Below are 20850 nucleotides of genomic sequence, written 5' to 3' on the forward strand. Positions count from 1 at the left end.
TACATTATTATAATACAAACATACACACACACACGAGTTTTTAAATCACTTAAGAAATCTTTGATTTTCCGAGATAAACACCTGCCTGACTGACATAAATTCTCCTGGATGTAAGCTATCTCCTGTAGTCTGTACCAAATTTCATACCAATCGGTTATCGGAATCGGAATCGGAATCTCGTAGGAACTCTTTGATCTTCCCGGATAAAACTAAAAAGTACCTTATGCCCATCTCCCGGATGCAAGCTAACTATGTAATAAATTTCATCAAATCGGTTAAACGGAAGGGCCGTGAAAAGCTAGCAGATAGACAGATAGCACGCACTTCCGCATTTATAATCCATACTAATGTTATAAATGCGAAAGTGTGTCTATCTGTCTGTCTGCTAGCTTTTCACATCCCATCCGGTAAACCGATTTTGACGAAATTTATAATTTTATATAGATATAGATAGCTTGCATCCCTGGGAAGGACATAGGCTACTTTTTATCCCGGAAAATCAAAGAGTTCCCACGGGAATTTTAAAGATCGAACCTCACGCGGACGAAGTCGCGGGCACCACCTAGTATTGAATAAACATGGATTTATCCTTAGAAATTCTCCTGGAAATCTTTTAATAATCCTTTTATTCTACAGGTGAAGCAACTCTCAGCGATCAGTCATCACTCAAGATTGGATCATGTGAATCAAGTACACCATACTTAGCTTCTGATGAAGAATCGTGCGCTCACTTCCACTTCTGTACGGGAGGCATTAGTTTTAGAATGCTTTGTGAAGATGAAAGACTTTACGATCCTTCTACAGGATTTTGTGGGTAAGTAAATATATTGAGTACAATTAATTCTGTTTCACATTCAGACCATTTCACTGCTTGAGCTTGTATAACTTGGTATTTTCACTACATATTTGTTAAGCTAATAATTTAATTTTTATATACTTAAATTCCTAATTCATAATATTAATAAATAACTATTCGTTTTACTTAGTACTGTAGTCTGTGTTAAATACTGTCATATTGAATGGGCGATGATCACTGCAACACAGTTTATACTTCTGCAGGATCATAGTTTCCATTTGTTATTGTTTTGTAAAATCAATGTGGGAAAATAAAGATTATCAATGTGTTATCTTTATTTTCACACTTTTTTAAGACTATGTGAAAAATGTTGTACAGCCCAAACACACATTGTGTTTGGGCTGTACAAAATTTTTCAGTTTAACAATCAATATAATTTCAGGCATCAAGATGTTGGGAAATGTATTCCAGGACAAAGTCTTAGAATAACTGTCGAGGATGCTGCTCGTTTCTTAGATCAAGCTTACGAATCGGACTTCGAAGTAAGTACTTGCATTTGTGAGCACATAAAAATAAATAGGTGGTGAGATCACTGATTGTTTACTGAATTAAAACATATCAATCTTTTACAGTGGAGCAGCATAGTACACAAAGATTCTGAATACAAAGAAACTGATAGATTAATTACTGCCTATCAAGCTGAAAATAAAATAGGTAAGATAAAATACCAATGTTGTTTAAGAAACATAACCGATGTGACATGAAGAATAAGTTTGTGTAAAGAGTGTAACGTGAAGATATTTAACTTCTCTTAGTAATTATTTATTTATTGCTTATATAAGCATACTTACTAGCCATCGCCCGCGGTGTCACCCCCGTGAGAATTTCGTAAAATCTAGCCTTTCCTTGTTTAATAATAAACGGAAGCTCTGTGCAAAATTTCAGCTTTCTAGGCCCAAGAATTTGGGCTGGACGTTGATAAAATAAATCAATGACGCAAGACTTTTCTTTTTCTATTAATTAGATTTTAATAACATTACAGATAAAAGTAATGGTAAACGTGTGCTGTGCTATATGACCAGTTGGGCGTTTTATAGACGAGGTGATAGCAAGTTTGTTCCGGAACAGATTGACACTAGACTTTGTACTCATGTTGTATATGCATATGCGTCTCTGGCTTATAACGATCTAATTGCCAAAGAATTCGACCCTTGGGCTGATATAACCAACAGTAAGTACTACTCTACTACTGAAATTTTCTGCGAAAGCATAGTTGTTAAAAATATTTTCAATATTAATTATTTTTTCCTCCGTTTTCAGATCTTTACGAGCGTGTAACCTCTCTTAGTGATGTTAAAGTATTACTTGGTCTTGGAGGATGGACTGATTCAGCAGGAGATAAATACTCACGTTTGGTTTCATCTCCCGCTTCTCGTGCCAAATTTGTAGACAAAATAGTTGGCTTCCTCAGCATGCACAATTTCAAAGGTCTGCAATTGGACTGGCACTACCCCGTGTGTTGGCAGAGCAATTGCAAAAAGGGTGCCAAATCTGATAAAGCGAACTTTGCTAAATTCGTACAAGTACGTAAATTTTTATTAAGTATCTGGTTTCTGGAATTTACATTTATAAAGATAAAGTTCTAAGGCCTATTAATTTTTTTAGGAATTATCAAAGAAATTACACTCCGCAAATATGGAATTAGGAGTCGCACTTTCGGGGTACAAAGAAGTAATCGAATCAGGCTACGATTTACCAGCCATATCCAGTGCAGCTGATTTCATGACTGCTATGACATATGACTACCATGGCGGATGGGAAAATACTACTGCTCATCACACGCCAATTACGCCTCTTAAGAGGGATGCATTGGCTTATTATTCTATTGTGAGTCAAAACTTTTTAAATAAACACCTTCATTCGTTTCATCTTTAGCGTGAAATAATATATTATCGTTGAACATTTTACAGGAACATGCGATTAAGGCTTTACTACAGGGAGGTGCTGATCCTAAGAAGTTGCTTCTTGGATTAGCGTTCTATGGTCAGTCGTACAGACTAGCCGATACAGAAGGATTCAGTGGTCCCGGGTCGCCGGCTGCAGGCCCCGGGGAATCTGGCGAGTTTACCAAACAACCCGGAATGTTATCCTACTACGAAATTTGTTACAGAGGTATTAAAATACTACCAAAAAGACGTAAATAAATTAGTAGTAAATATTATCGATATCAAGACCAACTACCTAATAATTGTTAATTATTCCAGTCAAAAACTTAAGGTGGAAGACAGGCCGTCAAGCCCAAGCTGGACCTTACGCGTATTCAGACAATCAGTGGGTTGGATATGATGATCCAAAGTCTATAACAGAAAAGGTAGGTGTTATAATGAACTTTCTTTTGAAATTCCCTAGTCCGATCAAAATTCTTAGTAGGTATCCATAAATAAAGTTGTGAATCTATTAATTAATCCTGAAAATATACTAATGCAGTGAGAAATAATCGTCGTCGTCAATCGATAAAGTCCACTGCTGGACATAGGTTCCATATAAGGGCTTCCACACGGCACGGTCTTGCTCTACCTAGATCCAGCGCTTTCCTACGACTCGTTGGATGTCATCTCTCCACCTAGTGGGGTTCTGCGCTTTCAGTTTCACTTACGGGGTCAATTATTATTAATTCGAAATAACACTTTCAAGGTTGAATGGGCACTACGGCAAGGGTTAGGTGGTGTGACAGGGTGGGCGATTGATCTGGACGACTTCAACAATCGGTGCTGCAATGAGCCCTGGCCTCTGTTGCGGGCAGCGGGTCGCGCGCTCGGCCGTTCCGTGCCTCCACCACCAAGCTCCCCGTGCGAGCGACCACCCGAACCGATAACGCCCGCTCCTCCCACAACTACTCCTGCTGAATCTGACGGTAAATAAGAGCCTTATGAAAATAAAACAAAATCTACTTGACTGAGTATATAGGTACATTTTTTATGAGTTCTATGTCCCCTTTCAATCGAAATTCCCAGATTCAAACGAAAGGCTTTCGATTGAATCTGAATCGTAGATCTGAAGTAATAAATTAGCTGCAACATTATATTTCCACTGAAGCAGAGCGGAGACGTTTAGATGATGTGATAACTTTATCACGTCATCTGACAATAACTGGATTCTGATAACATAATAAATAAATTATTATCAGTTTATCTCTAATAATCTGATTAGTCAAAAATGTACGTCTCCCCGCTTCCTCTTCAGTGAAAACGCACCTTTTCTTTCGCGTTTATTTAATGTAGGTACGAAATACTAAGTAGGTTCTAAAATTTGAGAAAGTACATCATCAGGGTATATAATATTAGAATTTATTATTCAAGGATCAATGGTTGGAGCAGCCGATCACGGACATCATGAACAACACACATCAACGACTTGGCCGGGCTGGAAACCTGGAACCACCACTCAAAGCACCTCCCAGACTTGGTGGTCACAACCCACAACTACTCCGATGACTACGACTTCCGAACGACCTGCCACGGCAACTCGACCAACTACTACCAGTACAACCACAACAGAGCTACCACAACTAGATAACGGTAAGAGTATTTTTCCCGTAAGAGGGGAAATTTTTATTCAAACCACCTGGACGTCTGGTATTCATCCGTTTAACGTTAATCCACATTATTTTGCACACGAACAACTCCCAACTGCTCAAAACGAATGTTTCCTCAAAATATATGGGGTTCCTCTGTGCTGCAGACGTCTATATTCATTGGCGGCGGTTATCACTCAACATGAGGAAACCCGCTTGCTTGCTAAACCGTTTTTCTACGTTAACAAGTATAATATTATCCTTAAAAATTAACTAACATGCCTACTTGAATTATCCTATTTACATTATTGTTGTCTTTGGTTCTATGTAGAAGGAGATGCTTGCCAAGCCGGCGAGTATGCATCAGCACCAGACGACTGTGAGAGCTACCTTCAGTGCGAGGTTGGTCACTGGCGGAAGCATCGTTGTGCTCCCGGCCTAAATTGGTCGGCTAAGGCAAACCGGTGCGACTGGCCCAGCTTTGCTAAATGCACGGGTAAGCTGATTTAGATCACTCTGTACTGAATTTAAATCCAAAGTGATATTAATCAAAACGGCAAAATTACAGCAAGTTTCAACAGTTTCAATTTAGTTTGTTGGTGCTCCTGTAAAATTTAATTTCTCGCAATTACACCATTTGGATCGCCCAGTTCCTTAATTGGCTATAACGATATTTGATGTGTGACGACACAAATCTGAATGCTGATAGAATAATCTTAACTTTCCCTATAATATATGTAGGTACAGCATAGGTACAGTGAAGTCTTTGATCTTGTCCCACCTTTGACACCTCAATTTTAACTTAATTCATAGCTAGCTAATGTTACTGAAACTATTTTAATTTATAAGTGCACTTAGCAGAAACTGTTGTATCATCCTATTTGTATGGGGTGATAGGGTTAATTTATTCGTCGGCGTGGATTTAGGTTTTTAAAAATCCCGTGGGAACTTTTTGATTTTCCGTGATAAAAAGTAGCCTAAATGTGTAGGGGAAGGCCCCGGGATGCAAACTACCTCTGTACCAAATTTCATTAAAATCGGTTTAACAGATGAGCCGTGAAAAGCTAGCAGACAGTCTGACAGACACACTTTCGCATTTATAATATTAAGTATGGATGTACCTACGTCTGCCTAGTATGATCTCGGCCACAAGCTTTCACACCAAGCGACTAGTACATGAATTAATTTCGGTCGTATGTAGTGTATCTAGTATTTTTATTGTTTTAGTGTCCTCGAGTAGCGCATCAAGTACTGCGACCAGTACGTTGGCACCTATGACGTCACGACCACCGCCTAGACCCACCACTACTAGGCCAACAACTACATCTACAACTACGACTACGACCTCTAAACCCACTACCACGGCTTCTAACCAAGGTAGATAATCAAATACTAGGTTATGCCCGCGACTTCGTCCGCGTGGACTACAAAATTTCAAAAACCCTTTGTTAGCAGACGCCTGCGTCATAATAGCTATCTGCATGCCAAATTTCAGTCCAATCCGTCCAGTGGTTTGAACTGTGTGTTGATAGATCAATCAGTCAGTCAGCTTTTCCTTTTATAAATATGTATAGATTATGATCATGATCAACTCATCGCCGGCTCACTATAGAGCACAGGTCTCCTCTCAGAGTAAGAAGGGTTTGGCCATAGTCTACCCCGCTCGGCAAGTGCGAATTGGCAGACTTCACACACCTTTGGGAACATTGTAGAGAACTCTCAGGCATACCTACAGGTTTCCTCACGATGTTTTCCTTCACCATTAAAGTAAGTGATATTTCATTTCTTAAAACGCAAATAACTTTAGAAAAATTAATACAGTTGTTATTATTACCTGTGTGTGCTCGGGATCGAACCCCCGACCTCCGATTAGGAGGCGGATGTCCTAGCCACTAGGCGATCACAGCATTTTAGATCAGATAATATTATAGTCTGTATAAAATACTATGAATATAGTTAATCACTATCGACTACAAACACTAACGACGGCTATCACGAAGCAGTGATTTATGAAACGCAAACGAGCTTTTCGTTTCAAAAATTAAGTACTGCTTGTCGTGATTTTCCTTAAGATCTATTCCTAAACGATAATAACTTCTAAGTTATAATCCTGTTGGGGAAGTTTTTTCTAGTTTGGTAAATGGGCTAGAAAAGATGATCTCGTAACTGTGATTATATAAAAAGTGCGACGTCGTCGCTTGGCGACGCTTTCTACGTAAAGATACCTATTGAATTTAGGAAATTGTCGTAAAACACAAGCTTCAAATCGCCAAAGAAACTATTGTTAAGCATATGGCTAAAAATAGGAATTGCTTATTTTTTCCAGGTGATATTTCTGAGGGTCAATCATGCAAAGGTCAAGACTACCACGAAGTGGCGGGCCATTGCGACGCTTATCTACAGTGTGATGGATCGGTGTGGCGTTTACAGCGTTGTGCTCCTGGCTTGCAGTGGAGCGCTGCGGAGAAACACTGCGATTGGCCTCGATATGCGAAGTGTGAAGGTACGAATTTTACACCTAATATTTAATTAGATTTTCGACCTTTTGTCGTATTGTCTAGCGATGTCTATTGACTCCCTTTTCAGGTAATACCTATTCTTATATCTATGATGATTTCTAAATTATAACCTTACATTACGATGTAGCTGTATGAGTTTCCAATAATGTGCAAATTGATGTTAGATTCTAACACTCTAACATCAATGATAGTATAATAAGCCTTAAAAAAACATTGTATGAATAATACAATCGGGGTGGGGATGTCCCGCATACACAAACAGTTCCCGCGTTAGCACGGGGCGGGATAGCGCGGGTGACGTGCGGGTGTGCGGGGCGTCCCCTCCCCCCTCACACTCTAATTGCCATCTCGACCTGTCGCGCACTATAAGAACAAATGTAATTAAGAATTAATTTCTTGTTTTTAGGTACAGCACCGAGACCTACAACTACTGCTGCCACCAAGCCACCTAGACCACCGGCAAGACCTACAAAGCCTCCCACTACAACAAGTATGTTCAAATCTATTTGACGAATAGGTGAATTTATTGATTTCAGCCCCTGGGTCTTTTATAAGTTAGGTACTAAGCTGGCTATAGCTCCTTTTCTATCACTTTAATCCATACTTCCATACTAATATTATAAATGCGAAAGTGTGTCTGTCTGTCTGTCTGCTAGCTTTTCACGGCTCATCCCTTTAACCGATTTTGACGAAATTCGGTATAGAGATAGCTTGCATCCCAGGGAAGGACATGGGCTACTTTTTATCCCGGAAAATAAGAGTTCCCAAGGGATTTTAAGAGCCTTTAACCACGCGGGCGAAGTCACGAGCATCACCTAGTATGGTGATATTCCTCCCGACCTTATTTCGGAATGGAAACTAGCCAGCTGCGAAGGAGGTTTTATAATGTGTATGCAAACATAGGCGCAATCTCTATTCTTTTCCTCTCATAGTCCGTTGCGCCAATCCGACACGTACGGAAAGAGATCAGGCGCAGAACCGATGAATTAGGCCGTCGCGTCGTTATCATGCATCGTTGCAAATAGGGTAGTCGCGCGGCTCAAACCAACGGGCTGGTTTCTTTGGTCTGTAATCTGTACTAAAGATATGTTAACAGATAAGTATTCCATAGGGTCAAACATTTACTATACAAGTATACCATTATTACTTAGCACTCACAGCTTCAATATCCACCCAAGATAATCTATCGTCGCGATAGATAAATACTCATTTCATCATTGTTGATATTCCAGCAGTGGCAAGTGATGGACCAGCGGTAGGTGACGCGTGCGGCGGTAGCGACGTCCATGCTCCGGCTCCTAGTTGCGAATCATACTTGCTCTGTGTAAGTGGACATTGGAGCCAGCAATTATGTCCACCCGGACTACATTGGGACAAGCGTTCTAACCGCTGCGACTGGGTCCAGTTCGCCATGTGTGAAGGTAAGGCTTTAAGTTGGTCACCTCAGTTACTTTATGGAACATACCTAAATGACGTTTGTAACCCATCTACATTTAAAATTAACAATCACTACCCAAGTACCCATATTATAAATGCGAAAGTGTATTTGTTTGTTGGTTTATTTGTGGGATTGTCCTTCAATCACGTCGCAACAGAGCAATGGATTAACGTGATTTTTTGCATGGCTATAGTTGAAGACCTGGAGAGTGACATAGGCTACTTTTTATCCCGGAAAATTAGAGAGTTCCCACGGGACTTTTAAAATCCAACTCCACGCGAATGAAGTCGCGGGCGTCAGCTAGTAATGAATAAATAATTGAGCCGCAGCTCTCTGAACAAGGATTCCCCCATGGTTCCGCTTACTATTTTAAAGAAAAAATATCGACACTATACGAAGCTATAAAAACTATACTTTCCTCCAAACGTTTTTCCCCGACATTTCTGATTGAGTGTAGCGTTTCCCTTTCGGCGTTTGTGTTGCCTGCCACGTAAGTATAACCTAAATACATCGGCGGTATTCCCACTAGATTATAACATGGGGTTATTCAAGGGGCGGACCAACAAATTCCTAAAAGGCCGGCAACGCATCGGCGGCTCCTCTGGTGCTGCAAAGGTTCATGGGCGGCGGTAATCACTTAACATCAGGTGACCCGCCTGCTCGCTTGCTCGCTATATCTATAAAAAAAAAAAAAAAAAACTTTCAAAGCAATAGTGAATAGGCAAGCGCGCTCCAACCACCACCACCATTGCTCACCAAGCTTTTTTAAGCATAATTGTAGTCATCGCAAGCCTATCTCAAGCCATAAAAAAATATCCGGAAAAAATTGCTGGTAAAGTCTTGCATTAATTACATTTCAGTGAGACGTCCACAACAAACAACAAAAAAGCCATTCCAGAATCTGTTTTCGACAACTAAGAGACCAAGTCGGATTACAACAAGGAGACCTACCACCTACTCAACAGCACGGACGACAACTAGGAAACCATTCACCTACTCAACGGCTCGGACTACCACTAGGAGACCTTTCACCTATTCCACAGCTCGCACGACAACTAGGAGTCCACCCACCACGCAGTCCAGTCAATATCATCCACCGAAGGTAAGTTTTAAATCACATACCTTACCTACCCTATTCACTACTTTACTACCCAAAAATATGTTTGTTTGCTGGTTTGTCCTTCAATTACGCCACAACGGAGCAACGTATCGACGTGATTTTTTGCATGGACATAGTTAAAGACCTGAAGAGTGATATATTATGTATTTTACCCTAGAAAATCAACGTTTCCACGGGTCTTTTGAGACCTTAATCCACGTGGACAAAGTAAAATATTATTGCTAAGAAAATTCTCCTTTAGAATAAAATATATTTTGGTGCAAAATCCTCAAAATGGCCAGATTGTCTTACTTACGAAGTCTACTAGGTGTATGTATGGTAGTAAAATATCATAGCTTTTCTAGATTAGCGCGCTTCATCCGACTGCATACCATACCATGGTTCTTACCATAGAACAATAAAACTTAATGATTCCTCCTACATAATGATACATCAGGTGAGATCATAGTCTAGGCCCTAGGGTAACTTGCATCTAACTAAAAACCTTCAAGTGCGAGTCACGAGTCTCGCACACGAAGAGGAAGAAATCTCAAACCAGTATAATAAAAATTTGCAAATTAACGCCGGACAGCGTTATCTTGATGTGATTTAGAAAACAATTATTTCGGGAACTCAAATCTTTAATTTTTCATAATGGAACCACAATTTCACGGTTTTCGGATTTTTCCCTTTACTTATGCTTTAAGACATTGGTACCTGCCAAATTTCATGATTCGAGGTCAACAGGAAGTAACCTATAGGTTTGTTGACAGACAAGATAGACAGACAACGAAGTGATCCTATAAGGATTCCATTTTTTCTTTAGTGGTACGGAACCCTTAATTTTATTATTATTATGTATTCTGTATGTTACCAGCGCTGCGCCACCGGCACCTACCACGAACATCCTCGCTGTGATAAATTCTACGTCTGCGTCAACGGCGCGCTCATCGCTCAGAGCTGTGCGCCGAGCCTCGTGTGGAACAAGCAGCATTCGCAGTGTGACTTCCCCAGGGCCAGCTCCTGTACTGACAGGAGACAAGTCACCTCTTCCACTTCAGATATTAAACCAAGTGCTATTCTCAATGATGAGCAACCAAGTAAGTTTTTATTATCAGCCTAGAATTATAGTGGGATATGGAAATAGATGCATGGAAGCCATAAAAAGTTGGCTCTACATCCATCTAAATAAGTAGGAAAAAATTACAATTATAAAAAACTGGTCAAGTGCGAGTCGGGTTCGCAAACGAAGGGCTCCGCACTATGGTACAATAGATGACACATTTTAATTTGCATGGCGAACCGATTTGAATTTGTTGTCATTGCGGCAATCGAAATACACACTCTGAAAATTTCAACTGAAATCTATTACGGTTCATGAGATATAGCCTGATGACAGGCAAACGGACGGACGGATAGACAGACGGACAGCGAAGGATTAGTAATAGGGTTTTGTTGGTACCCTTCAGGTACGGAATCCTAAAAATGGAAATAAAATATATTTTTTTAAAGAATATTAGCCATGCTAATCATGACTAATATTCCCCTTTCCCTTCCAACTAAGCGTAAAGCTTGTACTAGGAGTAGGTACGACAATAGTGCAACGGGTGGGGTTCGGAAGAATAGCCTAGATTCGGAATATCCGAATAGGTGGAAGAATCATTGCGAGCATAAATGATACGAGGCATTTAAAAATAAATGTAAGAAATTATACCTTTTTATCCCTTTCAGCATTCTGCGAGAGCGGACAGTATGCCAACGATCCATTTAATTGTACTACCTACCTGCACTGTCTATTCGGTAAATTTGAAGAGTTTGCATGCAGTGCCGGTTTACATTGGAACCAGGTAATAATTCTATACAATTAATTTAGTATAACCTAAACAATGATTTTTTTGCGTGCATACTTGTCTTACTCATCAGCGAGAATGGATTAAATTGCATGCAATAGGATAAGGTATAGGACACAACTATAAATAAAATTAAAAGCATTACTGAAAATAATAGCTGAACTAGAACGTGATCATTTTCTTTCTCATAGGAAAAACAAATTTGCGATTGGCCCAGCGACGCTCAATGCAAAGTCCAAAAAGTTACCACCACAACTACGACATTGCGACCCACAGAAATGGAACCAGAAGACACCGAAGCTCTTCCCGCACCGTCTAAGCCAATCACAGATTTAGTGGAACCTGGTACTAAGCCAGAACTTCTAAACAGTATGACAAAATATATTGTTTAATTATTATTGTAAATCGATGTTATAGAAACGCAAAAATGTTTGTTTTTTTTTCCTTTTTAGCGCCATACAAGCTAGTGTGTTATTACACAAATTGGTCCTGGTATCGACCTGGTCTGGGTAAATTCACTCCAGAGGATATGGATCCCTCACTATGTACTCATATTGTTTATGGATTTGCAGTATTGGGTAGTGACGGTCTTATCCAAGCACATGATCCTTGGGCAGATATTGAAAATCGTATGTACCACTTTGGATATTTACTGTTGCATTTCTTTACATTTCATGACATAATTAGTTTTTATATTGTTATAGATTTCTACGACAAGGTTGTAGAATTCAAAAAGTATGACACGAAAGTGTCCCTCGCTATAGGTGGATGGAAAGACTCAGTTGGAGACAAATACTCTATTTTAGTCAATGATCCTCAAGCGCGTGCCAAATTTGTTACGCACACTCTTCAGTTTATAGAGAAATTTAACTTCGATGGACTTGATTTAGATTGGGAATATCCTAAATGTTGGCAGGTAAACTATGAGAGCATAATTTTTAACCTTTTTATTACTTATAGGTATAATGATATTTCAAATTTATAACTGTTGCCTGTTATTGTAGGTAGATTGTTCTGCGGGCCCCGACTCAGACAAAGAAGGTTTTGCAAACCTAGTACGAGAACTTTCAGCCGCATTTAAGCCTAAAGGATTATTGTTATCTTCTGCTGTATCTCCCAGTAAAATGGTCATCGACGCTGGTTATGATGTTCCAGTGTTAGCGAAGTATTTAGACTGGATCGCTGTCATGACTTATGATTATCACGGTCAGTGGGACAAGAAGACTGGTCACGTTGCTCCACTTTACTATCACCCTGAAGATGATTATACATACTTTAATGCTGTAAGTATGATTCGCAATAATATTCTTTTGTAATTCTTGTGTTGTGTCCAGTCAAGGCTAACTTGTCTAATGTGTTTTTGTCCTTCTAAACCGACAGTATATATGATTGCTTTTTCTTTTAGAATTACACTATGCACTACTGGATGGAGAAGGGTGCCCCTGCCTCGAAGTTAGTTATGGGCATACCGCTTTATGGACAGTCTTTCACTACTCAAACTCCATGGAACAGTCGTATTTCCAGTGGTTTGAATATGCCAGCTCTAGCAGGAGGTGACGCTGGTGAATACACACGAGCCAACGGTTTCTTGTCATATTACGAGGTACAGGTTTTGAAATTTCAACATAGGCTGTATTATACTATAGTACATGGCTGATATACATATAATAATATATATTATTAATTTTTTCCTAGATTTGTGAACGAATCAAAGATCGCAAATGGACAGTCATTAAAGACCCAAATCAACGCATAGGTCCTTTTGCTTACAAAGGAAACCAATGGGTTTCATTTGATGATATTGACATAATTAAAAAGAAAGCAAACTTCATCAAATCCCTGGGTCTTGCTGGTGGCATGGTTTGGGCTATAGATCTTGACGATTTCAAAAACAGGTAAATTTACGATTTGCCTATAAACACATGCCACTTAATTTGATTGAAAAAATCTATGGTTAAATCATTATAATTTGAAAATTTTCAGGTGCAATCAAGGAAAATATCCGCTCCTTAACACTATAAAAAATTCTTTATTAGATCCAAATATAGATTCAGAACTTGAATCTTCGAAACCTTTGGCTGAACCACAGAACAATATAGACGAAGATCTTGAAGACATTGAAGTAAAGCCTGCACACTACAAACCAGCTCAAACAGCTACATCTGCTCGTCCTAGTACCACTAACACACAGAAGCCAACTACCACCGCTATCGTAAACGATGAAAAGGAAGATGAAGAATATAAAGTTGTTTGTTACTATACAAACTGGGCTTGGTACAGGTTTGTACAAAGCTTGGCATGCCAGTAACAATTTTCAGTTTTTATTTTATTTCCGAGCTCATTATAAATCTTTTTTTATCATATTTTCAGATCAAGCGCCGGCAAATACACTCCGAGCGACATTGACCCCTCTCTCTGTACCCACATTGTATATGCTTTTGCTGCACTGGATAGTTCTAGGTTGGTCATCAAGCCACACGACAACTGGCTTGATGTTGAAAATAGTATGTTGTTTGTTACTTTTGTATATCATGTTCCTTTTTTTATACTAGAATTATCTTATAAACAAGAATTAATTTTTAGAATTTTACGAAAAAGTGATAGCCCTGAAGAGCCATGGGGTTAAAGTAGTCCTTGGCTTGGGAGGTTGGAATGATTCCGCAGGCGGTAAATATTCCCGACTTGTCAACAATCCTGGCGCGAGAAGAAAGTTCATTGTGCATGTGATCGACTTCCTACGGCAGTATGGCTTCGATGGATTAAACCTCGACTGGCAATTTCCTAAATGCTGGCAAGTGAGTAAAACGTTTATGATATCTAGAAGAACAAATACAAATAGGTAACTAATGCCAATCTATTAATTTAAAAACTGTTTTAAGGCTGAATGCGAAAAGGGGCCAGACTCGGACAAGCAAGGTTTTGCTGCACTGGTCAAAGAACTACGAAGTGCATTTGTTGCTCGCGGCCTCCTTCTATCTGCTGCAGTGTCGGGAAACAAACGTGTCATAGACTTAGGTACTTTTAAATTTAAGTTATTATAAAACAAATATTCATAAATTCAGTTGATATGATACCTACTAATTAATTTATTGTTTTCTAGCGTACGAAATTCCTGTACTCGCTAGGAATCTAGATTGGATATCTTTGATGACGTATGATTACCACGGACAGTGGGAAAAGAAGACAGGTCATTTAGCACCTATGTATGCCGCTGATACAGATGACGACAAAACACTTAACGCGGTAAACCCCCTTTAATCCAACAAAATGCTAATAGTTTTTTTAACAAATTTATTAGTGTTTATTTACCTAGGTACAAGGAAATAAAATATGCTAATAAATGTTACCGCTTGCAAAAATACTCATTCAAAGTTTATTTCAGAACTTTACCGTTAATTATTGGCTGAGTAAAGGTACTCCACGTCACAAGCTAATATTGGGTGTGCCATTCTACGGACAGTCCTTTTCTTTGGAAGAAGATTCAGGCAACGGCTTAGGGGTACCAAGTTACGCCGGCGGCGAAGCTGGAGAAGAGACGAGAGCTCGTGGTTTCTTGTCTTTCTATGAGGTATGAAAATTTAAATTGCGTAAATAACTCTCAAAAATAACAATATAATATTATTTTCTAAGTGACTAATGTTGTTTCTACCTTCAGATTTGTGAACGCATTAAAGTTCAAGGATGGCGAGTAGTTCGTGACCCAGGGGGTCGAATGGGACCATACGCAACTCTGAACGATCAATGGGTCTCGTTTGACGATGACTTCATTGTACGTCACAAGGCTGAATACGCCCGGGCGATGGAACTTGGAGGTGTCATGGCGTGGACCCTGGATTTGGATGATTTCAATGGCCGGAATTGTGGCTGCGGAAAATCTCCGTTACTAGCCACTATTAACCATGTATTACGAGGGCAAGAAGCACCACCGCTATGTTCTTTGGAAGAAAGTAAGTATTTGTAGTATAGGAAGCCATTATAGATATAGGTACCTATGTAATCAAAGATTTCGTCCACCAGAATCCCTTATCCCAGTCCCCCAAGGGATCTCATCTGTTCATCAGAATCCTCTTTAAATAAAACTACCTAAGTAAAGACAATATCACAATGGATATTTTTTTTAAAAAAAAGGTTAATATCTTAAAGCAAACAAATTGAGTGCAACATAGCATAATAATTTGACTTACTTCAACTGGCCATTATAATAATGCTTTGTACCTCAACTAAAGTATAATACAGATTTAATTTTCCCACAGTACAAAGTCCGCCAAACGCAATAGCGACAACAACTACTGAGACTAATGAAGATATACCAGCTCTTTCTGACTTCGAAAATAATAATGACGTAAGTACCTTACTTGCGTCTCGTTATGTTGTTACCTATTTGGAAAACAAAAATATTGCAAAATTTTACTTTGGAAATTATATTCTTCTAGAATATTCCTGCTGATGGATCTTCATTAGAAGGGAGATCGTGCTCTGGAGTTATGTTTAAAGAGGATGATTTCGATTGTGCCAAGTATTATTTGTGTATTAACGGACAGTACATTGAGCTGACATGCCCGTCCCCGCTTGTTTGGAGTCAGGTAATATATATAAGTTCGATTTTTAGATTTGCCATTTAAATAACAAATTAAAACATTATGTAAAAACACACTTATTACGTCGAGGTTATTATACATTTACAAAGTTGCGTGGAAGCAACCGGCTGAGTTTTGAGTTGCCCACGAGATGGTATAGTTGTAGATTGTAACTTTTTATGATTTGAAAAGAGCAACTACTGAGTTTCTTGCTGGCTTTTCTCAGTAGAATCTATATTCCGAACGGGTGGTAGAGTCAAAGACTAAAATAAATAAATTTAGATTTTAATTATTGATCTATCAGAGTATAATTTATGGTGCCTCCAAAATTTAGGACACAGGTGTTTAAAAATTATCTTGGAACGCAGTCGACAAGACAAATTAACTATTATACTACACATTACAAAATATCTCATTCATTATTGCAGAATCACTGCGATTTTCCAAGTAAATCTAGATGCAAGGGCAAGGCGAGTCTAAGAATAACGGACGGGAACAACGAAATTGAAACTGATCACAAACCTATTATTGCGTGCTACTTTACTAATTGGGCATATTACAGGTAAGATTTAGAATAGATTCTGAAGTAGATATGTACCTTAGTTTGAGATAACTTGATAACCAAAACTATGTAGGACTCTTTAGAGAATCAAACCAAAATTTAGTTTCTAAATATATCCATTCATTTGATGCAATTATTTGATAATCGTGATGATGAAATGTAATTTAAATAAAATGTAAGTAAAACATTTTTAAAATTGGCTACTAAAAGAACCTGTCTACGTGTAATTGTAAATGGGTAATATGGGAACTGAAATAAATCTGTGCATAAGTAGATGTCATTAGATAAAAATACTAACATTAATAGTTATCAACAGCGCGTATCATTTGTAAATATGAGCAGATAATCTCTGATAAGCTGTTGTATGGAACGATACCTGTATGATATTGTTTTGCGACACGAGCGAATTAAATAAACTCCGATAATTCACATCAGAAGATCGAAATCTTGATGGTTATCAATATACTATCAGTAGAATAAAACATTTTTTATTGAATGAATAAAAAAATGCATTCTAGAAACTATTTATTCTACTTTAGAAATATCCAACATGAGAATATTCTCAAACTTTCGGATGTTTTGCAACTTTTAACTCCGTACGTTCTTTTCTCTATTAAATCCACAACATATTGAAGAATTCAGATATTTACCAACGATAATAAATAATGCATGAACAAATACTATGGCTCCTGTTGTCCACAATCTGTTAAATAAAATGGCAAGTCTAAATGTATTGCTATCTTTTTGATACGCTTCTTGCGGAAAAGGACAAGATTAGCTCTATATACCTCTCAATTTAGTTTAGTTTAGAGATTGTGTAAAACAGAATTAGCCATACTGTCTATACTTCAATGTAATTGTATGAGTAGCTTTAGAAAAGTTAGCATCAGTAGCAAGAATTTTTAACTGTTTCAGGAAAGAAAATGGCAGTTTTGGACCAGAGCAAATGGACTCGTCTCATTGCTCACACATTATTTACGCATGGGCACATCTTGACAGCGCTAGTGGTACAGTAGTCCCTGGTAATCCAGAGTTGGACATTAGCAATGGTAAGAAGCTTCTTCAGCTATGCCTACCCATCATTAGTCACAATATTATAAACTTTTGTAGTTGTACCTAAAATGATTTTCATTATTCCTTGAAATCTCTGTTTATAGATTTCTATGGAAGAATAACAGATTACAAATTGAAGGGCGCCAAAGTTATTATAGGAATAGGTGGAATCGAAAACTCATTAGATTATAAATGGAACCAAGTTGTAGCTGATCCTGAAAGGAGAAAAACGTTTGTGAAATCTGTTGTGAAATTTTTACAAAAGTGGAAATTTGACGGAGTACAGATAGCTTGGCAGTATCCCGTATGCAAAGAGGTCAGTTAAATTGATTTTTACTTCTATTTATTTTTGTTTGTAACGAAAAAGATCATCGTCATCAACCCATCGCCGGCCCACTAGTGAACACGAGTCTTTTCTCAGAATGAGAAAGATTTTGACCAATAGTCCACCACGCTGGTCTAATTTGGATTGGCAGATTTCACACACTTTTAGAGAACGTTATGGAGAACTGTCAGTCGTATAGGTTTTTTCAAGATGTTTTCCTTTACCGTTAAAGCTAGTGATATTTAATTGCTTAAAACGCTCCTACATACTCCGCACATAGCTCCAAAAAGTTAGATATTTACATACCCGGAATCGAACCCCCGACCCCCCAGAATAGGAGGCCGACGTCTTAACCGTCAGGTTTTCACCGCTTTAACGAAAAAGAAATAGATATTAAATTCATTTCTTTTTACAGGCACCATGCACATACAAGGATTCCTCCGACAAAGATAATTTCAGTATATTAATAACTGAGCTGGCGAAGGTATTACGGCGCCATAATTACGAGTTATCAGCCGTAGTAGCTCCAAATCCAGAAATTGCAGCGTTGGCTTACGATCCGCCAATACTAACCGCGACGCTGGACTGGATGATGATAGCAGCTAACGATTATTATGAATCTGATTCAAGAAGAACAGCCTATCTTCTCCCGTTAACAAACAATGGACCATACAAAACAGATAATTTGGTAACAATTTTGTTCACTTCCTATACCTGTAATTTTTTTACTTGAAACTACTCGTACCTACTACAGAAGCTATACAAAAATGGTATCGATAAGCCTTCTATTATAGAACAATATTCAGAAAAATTTACAGACCAATCTCCTTTGTGCCTCCTTCAAGCTCTTGACACTAGCAAAGTGCATTGAATTGGTCTGGCACTTCAAAAAGCCACCAAACAAGAGAAGAAGAAGTCTAAAAGTACATCATCTCTAAAAAGTTTCTCTAAAGAAGACTTTTTACTAAATTAATGAAAATTTTTGTTTTACTTGAACAATTTTGTTCATTAGCTTCTATCTTTGTTTTGCAGCAAGCGATCATCGGTTTCTGGTCGAGCGTAATACCAGCTCGTCAACTCGTGATGGGTCTGCCTGCGTACGGTCGTTCTTACACTCTGAGAAGTGATCTCAATACTGGTGTTGGAGCACCTATAGTTGGTCCAGGCAAACCGGGCGCGTTTACACGGATCCCTGGATTTTTAGCTTATTATGAGGTAAGCCAAAGATCAATTGTATAAAAATTTGATGGTGCCCGCGACTTCACTGGATTTAGGTTTTTTAAAAATCTCGTGGAAACTTTTTGATTTTGTAACCACCCAAACTATCTCTGTACCAAACGTCGAAATCGGTTCAGTGGATGAGCCGTGAAAAGTTAACAGACAGACACACTTTCGTATTTATAGTATTAGTAACGAAAAAATTTGTATTGATAATTTTGGGTTATAATTATAGTATACAACTAGTAACTGAAATAATTTTGATATTATTATTTATGAACGAGTGATTTTTGCTAAACTTATAAAGTTATTGTCACAGATTTGCAAAGAGGCGAAATCGGAAGATTGGAGTGTAGTACCAGGTATGGAGGGTACTTACGCAGTGCATGGATCTCAATGGGTGTCGTATTTGCGGCCTTACGACATCTACAGTGTATCAGCGGTGATGTCCCGCACGGGCATGCGAGGAGTTGGCCTGTGGGCGCTCGACTTAGACGACTGGCGCGGAAGATGCTCCTGCCGACCTTGGCCTCTCCTCGATGCCCTCAGAAGAGGATTTCTCGAACCAAATATAAATATTCAGGACTTTGATTGTGTAATATAGTTATCTACTCTATTTATAGAATAAATACACATTTCCCTATGTCACTACTTATGTAACGTAGGTACTAGGTAACGTAAAATCACAAGACAATTTTCAGTAATATTTGTCCGAGTCTATCTGTACGAACTCATATGTAGAATGCCAGGTTTCAGTTCGATGCGAACCACTAATAAATATTGTAAATTATATTTTAGAAATAAAACGTTTGATTAGTATTAATTAAAAACAACTATAATAGAGACGAATATTTAAACTAAAAAGAATAGTAGAATCTGATTGTGTGATCTTACTACCTGTTTGCTACCTCGAGCTTTGCTCACATTATAAATACGAGTGGTAGGGAGGTAGAAAAGACTAGAAATAGTAATTTTAGCGTAAGTAGATAATAGACTAGTTTATTTTGATACTCAATTTGGGGATCTGTAAGTATTAACAGGCTGTTACCGAGAGATTAAAGTGTAGAATGAGTTACAGGGTCTTTCCAATGTAGTCTTAGACAACGCAAACTAGCAAAAAATATTCTGCGGCTACCCCATGTATGATCTGATGTGGAAAACATTCCTTATTTAGTTTTAAGATAGATAGGTCCTCAAACATTATTTTAATTTTCTGTAACAACTACTGTATGTACTGTATGCACTGTGTGTACTAAGAGGTAATTTAAGGACCTACATACTACTGAATTGTATATTTTAAATTAGTAGGTAGGTAAACTATGCTTTGTACACAGTGATAATATTTTTTTATAATAAGTGTACTTTGCTCACTATACTAAGGATAACTTCGTGTGAAATATATAAATAAATATTTGAAGTACCTACATTGAATGATGTAAATGTATTCACGGAAAATCCATTCGCATGCAAGTGTAAAAAACCATGCAATCGCAAAATCATAACTTCGCAAAGCTGCAACATAAACAAAGATTGAAGAACATTAATAAAAAAGAAATTTTACAAAACTCAGGCATTTTTAATTTAATTTTACATTAACTCGTAAGTATGCTGTTTGAGGCGAGCGCGCGCCTTTCAAGCTACTTATCTAATAAATTACTTGGATCAATGTTGCTAGAAATATATAGGCACCTAGTATATAGTTATTAATAGCCGATAAATACCTACTAGATATATGGTATTTATCGGACCAATTAGACATGGATGTGTCTAATGAGGCAATTATTATTGATATTCGTTTCCTACATTAGCCTGTCGGCATCGCTAGTTCGATTTTCAGAA

General features: G+C 38.2%; 1 protein-coding gene across 4 annotated transcripts in view; it reads left to right on the forward strand.

Annotated features, from left to right (window-relative positions):
- The window catches only part of Cht10 (Chitinase 10), a 40801-nt gene extending 20592 nt beyond the window's left edge, over positions 1-20209 (forward strand). For 3 of the 4 annotated variants that reach the window (XM_069509088.1, XM_069509077.1, XM_069509074.1), the window contains 39 exons: positions 637-814; positions 1239-1338; positions 1429-1510; positions 1839-2027; positions 2117-2379; positions 2462-2683; positions 2767-2968; positions 3061-3167; positions 3491-3710; positions 4156-4374; positions 4702-4866; positions 5598-5747; positions 6697-6873; positions 7296-7379; positions 8122-8310; positions 9188-9429; positions 10304-10526; positions 11158-11273; positions 11468-11645; positions 11729-11905; positions 11981-12192; positions 12281-12559; positions 12682-12879; positions 12972-13171; positions 13260-13556; positions 13647-13780; positions 13860-14071; positions 14156-14291; positions 14377-14519; positions 14659-14844; positions 14932-15223; positions 15530-15618; positions 15710-15859; positions 16282-16415; positions 17331-17464; positions 17573-17784; positions 18209-18481; positions 18826-19008; positions 19331-20209. In XM_069509088.1, coding sequence (XP_069365189.1) covers positions 637-814; positions 1239-1338; positions 1429-1510; positions 1839-2027; positions 2117-2379; positions 2462-2683; positions 2767-2968; positions 3061-3167; positions 3491-3710; positions 4156-4374; positions 4702-4866; positions 5598-5747; positions 6697-6873; positions 7296-7379; positions 8122-8310; positions 9188-9429; positions 10304-10526; positions 11158-11273; positions 11468-11645; positions 11729-11905; positions 11981-12192; positions 12281-12559; positions 12682-12879; positions 12972-13171; positions 13260-13556; positions 13647-13780; positions 13860-14071; positions 14156-14291; positions 14377-14519; positions 14659-14844; positions 14932-15223; positions 15530-15618; positions 15710-15859; positions 16282-16415; positions 17331-17464; positions 17573-17784; positions 18209-18481; positions 18826-19008; positions 19331-19615 — 7232 coding nt within the window. In that variant the 3' untranslated portion in view covers positions 19616-20209. The remainder of the gene's footprint in view (positions 1-636; positions 815-1238; positions 1339-1428; positions 1511-1838; positions 2028-2116; positions 2380-2461; positions 2684-2766; positions 2969-3060; positions 3168-3490; positions 3711-4155; positions 4375-4701; positions 4867-5597; positions 5748-6696; positions 6874-7295; positions 7380-8121; positions 8311-9187; positions 9430-10303; positions 10527-11157; positions 11274-11467; positions 11646-11728; positions 11906-11980; positions 12193-12280; positions 12560-12681; positions 12880-12971; positions 13172-13259; positions 13557-13646; positions 13781-13859; positions 14072-14155; positions 14292-14376; positions 14520-14658; positions 14845-14931; positions 15224-15529; positions 15619-15709; positions 15860-16281; positions 16416-17330; positions 17465-17572; positions 17785-18208; positions 18482-18825; positions 19009-19330) is intronic. The other variant, XM_069509082.1, reaches the window with a different exon arrangement.
- The last annotated feature ends 641 nt before the right edge of the window (positions 20210-20850 follow it).

Source organism: Maniola hyperantus, chromosome 3 (assembly GCF_902806685.2).
Source record: "Maniola hyperantus chromosome 3, iAphHyp1.2, whole genome shotgun sequence".
Classification (NCBI taxonomy): Eukaryota; Metazoa; Arthropoda; class Insecta; order Lepidoptera; family Nymphalidae; genus Maniola; species Maniola hyperantus.